This window comes from Oxyura jamaicensis, chromosome Z (genome assembly GCF_011077185.1).
Source record: "Oxyura jamaicensis isolate SHBP4307 breed ruddy duck chromosome Z, BPBGC_Ojam_1.0, whole genome shotgun sequence".
In the NCBI taxonomy this organism is placed as follows: domain Eukaryota; kingdom Metazoa; phylum Chordata; class Aves; order Anseriformes; family Anatidae; genus Oxyura; species Oxyura jamaicensis.
In genome coordinates, this window is record NC_048926.1 from 8,937,937 (window position 1) to 8,950,638 (window position 12,702).

General features: G+C 39.5%; 1 protein-coding gene across 5 annotated transcripts in view; it reads right to left on the minus strand.

The window, feature by feature from the left end:
* Window positions 1–12,702, minus strand: part of UBAP2 (ubiquitin associated protein 2) — an 82,775-nt gene that overhangs the window by 10,339 nt on the left and 59,734 nt on the right. For 3 of the 5 annotated variants that reach the window (XM_035309707.1, XM_035309708.1, XM_035309705.1), the window contains 6 exons: window positions 11,545–11,584; window positions 8,755–8,938; window positions 6,398–6,464; window positions 4,917–5,112; window positions 3,588–3,679; window positions 2,691–2,741 (listed from right to left, as the gene is read on the minus strand). In XM_035309707.1, coding sequence (XP_035165598.1) covers window positions 2,691–2,741; window positions 3,588–3,679; window positions 4,917–5,112; window positions 6,398–6,464; window positions 8,755–8,938; window positions 11,545–11,584 — 630 coding nt within the window. The remainder of the gene's footprint in view (window positions 1–2,690; window positions 2,742–3,587; window positions 3,680–4,916; window positions 5,113–6,397; window positions 6,465–8,754; window positions 8,939–11,544; window positions 11,585–12,702) is intronic. The other 2 variants (XM_035309709.1, XM_035309706.1) reach the window with 1 other exon arrangement.

Consider the following 12,702-nt stretch of genomic DNA (forward strand, 5'->3'; position numbering starts at 1 on the left):
CCTCCTCTCCTACAACCTCCACAGCTTCAGCGACCACAAGCCTCTCCTGCACACCATGTACCCGTGGTACCTGCTGCACTGCTTAGACCTGCAGGTTATTCACTCAAGTTTGCCAACTTGCTGAACCCTTGTGAAGTATTCTCTAAGACCCTAGAATTCCATTATGTTTTCATATATCTGCCTATCTTTATTTGGAAAAAAGAAAAGTAAACAGATAAGAGGGAAAATAATAGTACTTTAAAATATTTTATGGAAGTCAGATGTTTAACTGGCCCAGCAGGGAATGGTTACAGGCAGATGTACTTGTACGTCCCAGCACGCAGATCCCCAGCACAAGCCTTACTCTCCCCCACCAAGCCCACGCTGGCAGCTGCGGTCAGAAGCTTTGAGCTAATTCCAGTGCTGCCCTGAAACAGAAGCAGCCTCACTGATGTGCACCATGACAGCATAGGTACCCCATTCCTTGTCAACCAAAGGCAGGGGTTATCCCCAAAGATCCAAGCTGACATGGACACTGTCTCTTACGCAACCTACAGCTTCAGATTCAGTCTGCCTGAAGCTTCATAAAAATCAGTTAAGAGCTGCTGCATCATATCCAGCAACCGCTCTTTCCTGCTGCCTTATTTCTCTGGCTCCTTTTTCTCTATTCACAAGCAAACCTACAGCATCAGATCCCCAGTCCATCTCCTTTAACAGCCTCCTCTACCTTTATGGGAAGAACAGGGGAAAAACCAACTACACCATCTTTCCAGCAAGAACCTTTGAACAATGCCCATGTAGTAGGGGTGAGGCAGGAGATCCCAAAAACACTCCCTGCAACCAACAGCCACTGGCCAAGACAGAGGCTCGGACAGCAAACGTTTTGTGTGACAGCAGCCCCAGGCACCCACCCTGACCTCAGCCCCACAAATCCCACACCTCTTGCTCTCCTGCACTGAGCTCAGGCTACAGCTCATACATTTGTTCCCTCGCCTCAGTTCTTCCACCTATGCTTGCTGAGGAGAGCCTTCCCACACGTTCACTTTCACTGCTTTGTCTTTAATGAACTCACATAATCACAAACATGTCAACAGTTCTGTTCTGTGGAGAGAGTGTCTGGTGTAGAACCATGAACCTACTCCTAGCACTCCTTCCTGCGGTACAGACCTGTCATAGTTCTCTTTATCATTAGGGTTTTGTTTTGTTTTGTTTTTTGATCCAATGTTCTTATTTTAATACCAATATTGTCATTTATTTAAATCATTATAGTATTTCTTACTTGTTTTTAATAGTTTCACCTCAATTTGTGTGACACATCTGCTGCATTTTTCCAGCCATCCCATAACTTTCTCCCGAACTGGTATCAAGCTGCCAGGTCTTCATTTAGCTAGGTCTTTCCCTTTATCTCAGTATGACTTGATCTGCCCCCACTGCAACTTTCTTGGGTTTCAAAAAATTTTTACCAGAAAGTAAGACACCCTCATACAAAAGACTTTCAGAAGCCTTCATCACTTATTTCCAAATCATTGCCTATTTGTATTAGACCTACATTTAAGGTCTTCTGCTGAATATATGGACAACTTGCAAATAACAGAAAGGTCACTTTTCCACTCTAATTGTTTAACAGGTATGAAGCTTCTTCTGAATCTAATTATTAGTACTTGTTCCATAGCCTTGATTTGCCCATTACAGAAAATATTCCACTGGTTTTTCATTACCAGATACTTTATTTTAGGTCTCACTTTTTATTTCTTCTGGCAATACTCCCCTCCCCCCCAGTTTAGTATTAATTATTAGATTATCATCCGTATTTTTCTCCTAACTCAATTGAGTTATCTGTCAGACTGGTTCTTCTGCGACACTTTTCTTAACTGTTTTTTGTTTGCATAAGACATTTTCAAATCTTAACCACATTATCCCTTGTGACCTTTGTGATTTTGATGATGAGCAGACAGACAGGGCTTTGTATGGGACATCCCCGTACTCCATTTGGCTAACCCCCAGATTCCACATGGACAACTTGATACTGACTTGCTTAATTACAACCTTCATCCAATAATACCTCTTTCCAGATCACTGCTCATTGCTCCAGTTTTGCCTTTATGGATACGGTGCATCAATCTATCCTTCAACTTTTCTCAGTTACATGCTACCAACCTTTCTGAGTTCTTTACCCCAGTTTTGGGGTGGGAGGAAACAACTCCTCACCTTTCTGCATTGAGGGTGAGATTCCCTGTGAATGTAACTACCTACCATTCAAGTTTCTCTCATGTGTCATTTATATTCTGGATTCAGCTAAGTAAGAAAATCGTGCTTCCTCTCCTGCAGCTTACCTGCTGATGCATTTGTTGCCACAATGCATGCAAAGAACTCCAGCTTTAGTAACTTCAACAGCCTGCTAGATGCACCCAGTGGCTGTCAATTCATGCACAATGCCTTGCTGTTCAAGCCCACCCCTTGGTAAGAGAGAAGCTCATGCTCAGATTCCAGATAGATTTGAAAAGACTTTGAAAAGACAGTTTGCAGGTGGACAAATGTAAAAATTGCTCTATACCCATTTACATCACCTAAATAAACTGTTTCTGGATATTCAAAAAATAGAACATAAGGATAAGTTCTTAATCACCACCGAGCAAAGCAATTTGTGTTGGACAGAGGATCAATACTGAAGATAACTTGCTTAAAATGAAATAAACCAACTATTTACTTACCATTGGCAGCCTGGATTGAAGCATCTGGAGATCATCATAACCATAAATCTGCTTGAAGACATATAAAAATAAAACATCATTGTAACACTTTCCTCTGATGCTGACAAATTTGGGGCTTTAAACAGTTTGCCCTAGGACAAGCCTATGTTAAAAGTGTATGGCTATATGTTGTGTTTTGAAGTAGAATTGTAAGGCTAGTAGAGCTTAAAATAGCTTGTCACTCTAATATTGTTTTCAGGTGACAGCAGTTCTCTGAAGAGAGCTTGACTGTCCAGTCTTCAATACTGTTTTTACAGATGTATCATTAATGAATTAATAAAGATCTACTGAGCATTCAGATCTGGGAGTAAAAGGAAGTCTTTTCTGCAATCATTCTTTCTGAGAGTATGATGATTAAAGTCGTAACGAGTAGGTTATCAAGCAAACTACAACTCATCCCTCACATCCAGTGTGATAAGAAAAGCAGTTAGAACAGCTTCTGGTTCAAAAATTAGATAATGAGATGTTGACCCTGGTCAGACACCAAAAATGTTCATGCAGCCTTTCAAACAATGACAGACAGGACACATGGCGCAGTTCAACCATTAATACAGTAAGTCTATTCCAGTAACACAAACCTGAATAAGTCTAAATTTAATGTAAAGGCCTACAACATTATACAACCAAAAAACATAACAGAAGACATGCTCAGCTTTGACAACAGCCACACCAATTCTGAAATTTTCTGTGAATGGTGAACTCCCACTGAACATACTGCATTTCTTCAGCATTTGGACGAAGAATTCCAGGTGCAATACATGACAACACAAATGCCTCGGCATAGACAGCAGCAGGTCTGGAGGGCCCACTTGCACCAAGGTTTAAGTAAACAAGGACAGGTACAATTAAATTGCTTACTGGGTAGGCAGGCAGAAGTCCTCCAGGTCCCACAATATACTGGTTATGCAACAAGGGCGGTACACCTTGGGGCAGGTTTGGGGGAGCTTTGCCTGTAGAACCAAAATACAGACACTTTAACAAGCCTTTAGGAAAGAAAAGGCTTCAGCACTGAGACAACATAGCTCAGGAGCCCTGGCAGCTGCACTGTCATGGCTTTTAAAGAACAGAACTACACAGAAAAATATAGTGCTAATTGATAAAAATGCTCAAAATAGCCTGAAAAATAGAACCATATCTAAGGGAAGGGAAAGCACAGACTACTTCAAATTGAAAACAGTCCCTGCAGAAAGCAGCCCAGTTTTGTCATTTACTTTGAGTGGATTACAGGAATTATAGTAACCTCTTTCCTTGGTCCCCTCCTGAAGGTAAAACAGAGGCATTGGACTAGATCTGAGAGCAAATCATTTTCTTTCATTTTCTGCCCTGTCAACACCTTGCTGTCAGCAACAGACCAGAAAACACTAAATATTGCCAGCATACTTTTTGTGGGTTACTTATTGCATTTGGGAAAATAAAGAAGATTGAGACAGCCTCAGGTGCCTCTACGAAGCAGAGCTAGGAAGCAGAAGGGTTAAAAGGCACTTTGGCCAGTCAGATGCTTCATTTACAAAGAGTGGGAATAGGAAATGAGAAAATCTCATTTAAGTTTGATCTTAATATTTACATCATGCACTTCCCTCCACAGAATTTCCTTTTAGCAGGTTACATTGATTAGAACAACAGAGAAATAGAGCATTGCTTCCACTTCAGTGGAAGAAGCCTCCCCACCTTCTCTGTCAGTGGATGCTTTGGAAGAAGTGATTATTGCTGTGGAATAACCCACACATCAGACAGCTTTTTTCCTCTCTGCAGATGTGGCAGTAGGGATGTGACATATGATAATGAGGACACTGCAGTGTACTTTGATACTGCCAAATGAATTCAAGTCACAGAGAAGACTGAAAGGAAAGCTAATGTGAACTGACAGCCAAGAGCAGATCACAACCTGGAATACAAACTGGGCAAGTCTCCTAGTCCAAAACTTGAAGCGAGAACTGCTCTGGTGTCTATTTATAAAGTTCTTTGGGAATAGAATGTGCTATATAAATGCCACATCACACCCTAACAAATACTTCAAATACACAAAAGCAGGCAAGTTTATTTTATAAGCCAGCAAGTAAAGCATGCTGAAAATGCTAGTCAAGAGTGTGGATTTTTTAGCATAGTTATTGCTGGTGAGATGCTCAACTGACAGCCCTGCAGACTGAAGTCCTCTGTCTATCCACGTGATCTGTTAATATTGCGAACCTGAAGACACTAAGGGAGCTGCCCGCGTGGTAGCAGCTGGTATAGACACACTGGTAACGCTCAGGCCAAGGCTGTTTGTAGTGTTCATACTGCTTGCCATGCTGACAACCGAAGAGGTGGTGCTAGTGGCTGAAGTTGAAGCAGTTGAAAAGGTTGTTGAGGGCTGGAGCGAAGTTGTGTTCTCAACACTAGTGTGCTAGAAAGGAGACAAAAAGAATGAGGATCACAGAGCAGATAAACCACAGTGGAAGACGCTGTGGAAAAAAAAAATCTTTTAAGTAACCGCAGCTCATGCAAGAGAATGTTTAATAGTATATGCATTACTTATGTACCAAGCAAGCAACGAAGTCGCATGCTTGTCATTTTTAAATAATCAAAGAAAATGACATGAAAGTTTAAATTAAGCAGCTATATCATCACGGAATTATATCACAAAAAACTCAAACACCCTTCCATTGCATTATGTTTTGCCCTTTGACTGTCTATTCATTTAAGCTAGTACTTATTATATAAATTACATTCTTCCAAAAGACTTTTTTTTTTCCACAATGCAGGACACTGCTATTGTCATTTCCTCAATGCACTTTGTGGAATTTAAAATATTGAAACTGCAATGCTCTCAACAAAATTCAACATGGTAAACCACCACAGTTTAGATGTGTTACAGGAACACTCGAGTATAAAGGAGTTCCTGGTTTGAATCCAGCACAATACACTGCCTTTACTGTAAAAGCTGATCACACTTGCAAAAGTGTCATCAATACACAGAAGCTAAAACAGCTCCCACAACAGGGTAAAAGGGCAGTTGCCTAAACGTGAATTTTTAAGTTACACATTCAATTAGGATGAAGCATTACAAACTAAAATACACGAATAAAGGAGAGGAGAAGCCTATTGGCACACCCTAACTGGGACTGTACAGAAGTACACTATTACAGAATAAAGCAGTGCCTGGCTTCCATTTGTGTAACCTCACCAACAGCACTGTATTCAATACCATTTACCTCACTCCAATTCCTCACATGACAACAACATTACATGGTAAGCTCCAGTATCATCTGTCATGTAGCATTTGTCATGATATATATCATTCCATCACCCCACACTTTGCCTGCTAACCTCTCCAGTATAGATTGCTAACGGTCCACCTTTTGAAGAAGTTTCAGACAGCCAACTCTGTTTTTAACACACTTGCTGCAAGAAATTCTCTTTAATCCATCTCCCCTTGCTGGCACAAAAATTTTCTCTGCAGCTGTACGACTGGCCAGCCTCTAATACTTAATTCTTGATCTAGTACAAATCACAAGTAGGAATGACAATCTTTTTACCACTAGAGGGCTGGCAGGCCTTCTCCCTTGAGATAAACCTCTTGTATCAGTTCTTGGTGTACTGGAACACAATGAACTTCAAGAGAGGGTCTTAATCATCTGATTAACACTGACTATATGCCAAACATCTATTGAAATGCAAACAGGACTTACTGCATGTGATGTGCTTGAAGACAACACTGAGGCAGGGGAGAGGCTGCTCTGATGATTGGAAAGGGAGCTAGAAAGAAATTGCAAAGAATTAACACAACGAATTTATCCTAGAACAAACCATACACACACTATGTGCACACACACACCCTTCCAGGCAGTTTTTCTTTAAGTAATATCTGACTACTTAGTTTTTAATAAAATAAAGAAGAGAACTGTTAATAACAAGAAACATGATAAGCACCAATCATTTCTAATTATCAGTTTACTACATTTTTAGAAAAAAAAAGTTGTTTCAGCAATTATACTATGCCTGGACGTCATATAAATTCCAAAACCAGAATATACCAGAAAGTTCCACATATCACATGGCTTGTTTCTTATTCCTTCCCTGATCAACTGCTGCTGGTTATCACAGGGGACAGGTACTAGGTGAGGCAGTGCTTTGGTTTGATTCATCACTTTTCATGTGTTAACCTGCATTTCGTTAGTTCTGCTAACTGTAACTGTAAGGTATGTGCTCCAAACTCTGCCAACAGCCTCGATACTCTCTTCAAAAGAGAAGGCTCAAAAAAAAAATAGCATCTGTGAAAGACATACTACTACAGAAAATCTCATCATTTAATCATACCACTCATACCACCACTTACAACACCTGAAAACCTTTTCCTTGTTCAAAAGATGAATCAGAAAAATCAGTTCAGCTTTATACGTACTGTAAGATTTGAGAATAAGGAATCCACTGATGAAAAACATCTGCAGATAACTTGATTTTAGGAAGCAGCTCTGTGTTAGTACCACTTCTTTCCCTAGCTGACCAGGCCTGTGAATTTGAGGCAGTAACAACAGCACCAACATTCATTTGGAATTCAAAGTTCTTTAAATGTCTCCTTGAGAAGTGACAAACTGGTTCTCAAACATTTACACTTACAAGTTCTACCTTACTTTCAAGGTCAAGAACACACAGAAGTACAACAGGGATAAGCAAAATAACCAAATGAATACCGAGTAAAGCCAAACAAAGCCATACAAAGCATGTATGGTTTGGTGTTCAGATAGCTCATGATGTGAATCAGAAGCAAGAGAGATCCTAATAACAAGACATACTTTAATATTCTCCATGGAAATAGCCACAAGAAAATAGAGCAGTGTTTTTAATAAAACTCTGGACTAAATCATATGCCCTAATTTAAGGGCAAAGACTTATGTCACAAGCTCTTCAAGGCGCTGAGCCAGAATAAATCTTGGCAGTTTCAACAGATTAATTTTCCTTCAAGCCTTTAAAACTATTCCCTATTTGGAGGAAATAGGATGACACCACTTCAGGCAGCAAGAAAAGAAGTGACTGAGTCCAGCATACAGTTTTAAACCATTTCCTTGCCCACCCTTCCCTTGTAAGAAGCCTTCATTAATTCATTATCTGGCCTATGGCAGAGACTCAGACAACAGCTGCCAGAACAACCATGTCAGACATGCCTGGAGTTCAGGCATCATCTTGTCATGACATTCAGTATCTGCCCAACAGTTAACAACCCTCCAACTAAAACTTCTACCAACATGCACAGCTTCTCAACAATTGTGAAGAGAATTTTTCTAATATGAATGAAATAATTCTGGTTAGCTGCTGCATTTACCATTATATTCAACAGAAAATGCTAGCAGAGAAGGGAATCAACCACACCCCAGCTGGGAAACAGAAATAAAACTGTGATATCCCATCAAATTAGTTTCTTATATTAACAAATAAAGTACAAACATGAGCATTAGAAGTCTTAACAAATCAATACAACCCCAGCACGTGCCCTGCTGGAGGACAAAGCTCAAGTAACAGGGACAGAAATATCAAAGAGTGTAAATGAGTTGAACTGTGCTGAAGACACTTCCAGGAATCTGATGTTTCAACATGTCTTACGGAAATGTCTTAGAAAGAAGGAACACACTCCTTATGGATTTTCTTTTTAATTTTGAGAAAAAACAAGTGTAAATGAAACTACAATACTTCAAAATTGCGCAGAAAGTAAACTCTTAAAGCAATGACTTCAAACATAAGGCAGTGTATTTGTCCAAAACACTGCAAAAAGTAGGGAAAGCAAAATGGGGGAAATAAAACTAGTTGGTTAATTTAGCTGGTATGACTGAAGAGCCCCTTGAAAAACAAAGGTGTTTATATGCCATGACAATTTGAGGGCTGCACTGCTCTAACATTACTTTGCGAACAGGAACATCCTCTTCTGAATCTTTCTGAATTCCAGTTACTGCCAGAAAAGGGGATCCTGATAGCCCCGGTGTCAGTCACCCTTACATTTGCCCTTTCCCCAGAATATTACTCCCTTCACAGGTCACCCCAACTCCTACCGTACCTGCTTAACTGGGAAAGTGAGCTGCTGGCCAAGTCACTGGACTGAGGCAAGCTGGGCAACGTTGCCACGTGCTGCGATGCTGAAGGCAGAAGCGAAGCGGTGGTGGACACCACACTAGGCATAGAACCAGCAGAAGGTAGTGAGGGAGAAGGCTCTGTCTTAGACACTGGAACTGATGAAGTAGCTGCAATGAGTTGAAAAGAGGCATTCAGAGACAAATTCCAGCATACCTGACTCCCAAACTGGACTTAGGAACACTACATATTCTACCCTTGGTTTACAAAAATCAGGCTGTTAAGAACCAGGAACAGTGTTAAGCAATCTGGCTACTGAGGAAAAGTCAGATGGCACCAGAACTATGAATTTCTCTCTTTAAGCTCTTCACTTGAAGTTATAATATTTACTGCTACACATGTAGTAAACTAGTCTTGTATGCTTCATCTCCCAGTATCTGATTATTAGCTTTTGCTCCTAAGTCCATCCTCATTTCTAAATTCTTTGCATTTGATTTCAATCCCCTACTGCAAACTGAACTTGTCTGCACTCTTCAAGGCCCTGCAGAAGTTTACCTACAGCTCTATTTCTTCACTCCAATCTACACTGCACCATTGATGCCAGAGATTTGGATCGCTGTACAAAGGGCACGTAAAACTAATTCGTTTGCAGTACTGACTCAGATGTGTAATGCATTAAAAATAAAATAAGCTACAATAAAATGCCACAATTGAGCACAGCATTAAGCACGCTCAAAGAGTTGACAAATATAGCTTCAGTTTATTTGATTTAGATAAAGGCTGATTAGCATTATTACTTCTTTTAGCTTTATAATAGAACTTGTTTACCACCAAACTGCCTTTCCAAAGGAATACTGTACTGCTATAAGACACAGAACAATTCCTCCATTTGTTTCTGCACTTCTGTCTCTTGCCCTCTGAAGGAGGATAATGCACAGAATTAGACATACATGCACACCAATAAATCTCAGAAATAGTTGAGCCCTGCCTTATGCTGGGCCATGCTTTCATACAACACTGAAGATCACCACCTGGTGGATCACTATCTTGGAATGCTTGTGAAGTCAGGCAGTCAGAATGCTCACCAAACAAAAGTCCGCTTAGAAGCTAAGCATCACTGTTTACATTAATGGTTTTCTCCCTAAATGAGAGAAGCCAGGTTGCTGGATTGGCTGCTATGCAAACAGAAATCAAGAGGTCTTGACCTTGGTAATAGGCATGAGCATAGCTGACAAAGGAAATTCAAGTGGCAAAAAAAAAGTAGCTATGAAGAACATAATTGTATCACCTGATATCTCCTGGCAACATTCATATAAAAATAAGTAAACACCACTTATAAATCTCAATACAGTCAGGCCAGGATTCACTCCTTGAAATCAAAATAGATAACCCCAGCATAAGGGGCTCCATTAAGATCATTTAAACAATGCCTGAACATGATGTGCCAGACAAAAAGAAATCCAGAAGACAAATAGGACAGTCAGTCTTATAATCCATGCATGTTCTGCACAGCTACACATCTTGGAAGGATGAGACCTGGACATTAAAGAGCAGCAGTAGGAAAGACGAGAGATGACCAACTAAGGATATTAGTGGCATATACAGAAGGAAAACAGTCAGTGCTTTCATATGTTTACAAATGAGAATTTCAAAATAGTTTGGACACTTGAAATAGATAAACAGCAGAAGACCGATTCTGGTTTATGGATAGAGGAAAAAGCAGAAATGTTGTCAAAGGGATCCAGTATAGAAAAAGGGACTAAAAAATGTTGCACAGTAATATAAAAATATATTAGAAATTCTCAGTTTTTTTCCAAAATTATAAATTCTATATGTAAGAGTAAATAAGTTTCCTATTTGCAAAGTTGTTCTATAAATTACAATCTTTATTAAGTAACTCTTTAGGCATATACCCTTCCTCCTGCTCACTTAAACAGAACTTGGCAATAACAAAACAGTTCATAGGTCTGAATACTCAAGTTCTCAGCACTCAGACATATATTAAAAAAAACTGTCCTGCTGCTGACATACCTGAGATGTTTAAAAGATGGATAGAGATAAAACTGAAGAGTTGGAATTTCAAAAGTTTTTAATTCAAGCTGCTGGAAGCTTCCATAAACCAGAATATAAAAGCCAAGAAGAGTGAAGAGTGAAAACTACATTTTAATTATTTTGACTCTGGGAAGAGAGCTACTGGGGTGCTACAAGTAAATTAACTCACACAAAAAAAGGCCAAGATGAAGAGAACAGTATCAGAGCCAACACCGTATTATTGTTACTCTACTGTAAGATAGCAAGCAACCCAGCAGAGGGAGCATGTTAGTCACCCTCATTCCCTACAGGGTAGCAATTGAGCACTACACCCAGCAAGAGGTGCTTTCCAAGAATGTGACTGCTTCCTTACCAGTAAATTCGAACTGCAGCTTTCCAAACAAGAGCTGGAACAATGAATAAGGAATTGTATGCTACATAATTTGCAGTAGAGAAATCCAGAAAGGAAAAAAAGCAGCAGCAAAGCACCTTTCTAATGCTTAAGACTGCTCAGTGTTACACTGGGTATAGATTCCATAGAGCTGTTTCCATATTTCAGTTTTCTCCAATAAGCAAGCAGTACATCCTGTGCAAGTACAAAATAAACTCATATTGATCAGCAGAAAGTTAGTCAGAGAACTATAAAGAACTTCAAAACAGATGTCATTGCTACAGTTGTGCGCATACCAAGTTATAAGGAAAGATCAGAAAGAGTCCTGTACACATCCAAGCTTTATAAACTTACTGTCAAGAGCTGCCTGTGTTCTAACACCACTGTGCCCATTCTGTAAACAAAGGAGAAATGAATAAATCATCTCAGAGGTATATTGTATTTTCCGAACGAATCACACATTTAACATGCTTCATGCAAAATTCTATATTTGTTCTATATTGAAAGACAAAAAGGCAGAAAATTAGCTTTTTACTGCCTTTAACAAAACCACGTAATAAAGTTCTCAAGTGCAAGGTGTCCTGAACATACAGAATCCCATACACTGCCCATACTACACCCATCAGCTGGAGACTTTCCCATGTACTGTATATAACAAACTTCAGGTTCACACCAATATGAAAGAAAGGATTGCATTAACATATAGGAAATGGTTGTGCTTTTGATCTAATGCAACTCACAATTTTAACTATCCAAGTTACACAGACGCCAATTTTTTTCCATTGAAAGATAAGACTTGAGAAGCACCAGTTGTTTTTTGGATAACGCTGGAGTACAGAAGTGGATAGTCTACGCTTGATCCTCACCAGTACATACGAGCTAGTGCAGAAGACAAGTGTGACTGAGCCATTACATAACAAAGGCCAGAAGTAAATAAACTTACAAACTCTCACAAGTTCCTTAAACATTCAATAAATTCTCTTTAAACAAACCTACGTTCCATGTACAAAGAGTAGGTGCTTTTAAGTATCTCCCAAGAGATCAGCTGTCCTACATCAGATCTCACCCTATCTTTTTAAAATAAAACACAATACTAATTCCTACTGGTATTTAAATCCAACAAAAGAATAATGCTGGAGGGGTCAAAACCAGTTTGAGATTTATTTGCTAGATTCTCCATAAATTTAAGGAATTATATGCCTTTGGATAGAGACTGTCAAGTTATGGCAAAATACCATGACTACATAGAGAGTGAGTTCCTTTTTTAAAAGCTAAGCTTCAGGGAAGGAAACTACTGAAATATTTAAGTGTTACTAAGAAAAAAGGTCAGACGGCAATTTAAGATGTCAAGACCCATAAAATCAGAGACTCTTATATCCCAAATACAGGACAGCCCAAAATGGCTACACAACAGGAAAAGAAAGCGTAAGTAACAGGGTGGGCTTGGGAATCGAAGAAACCACTTGGCTTGGTTGAAAGCACTGACATAGCAGGGTTATACGAGTCTAAAAC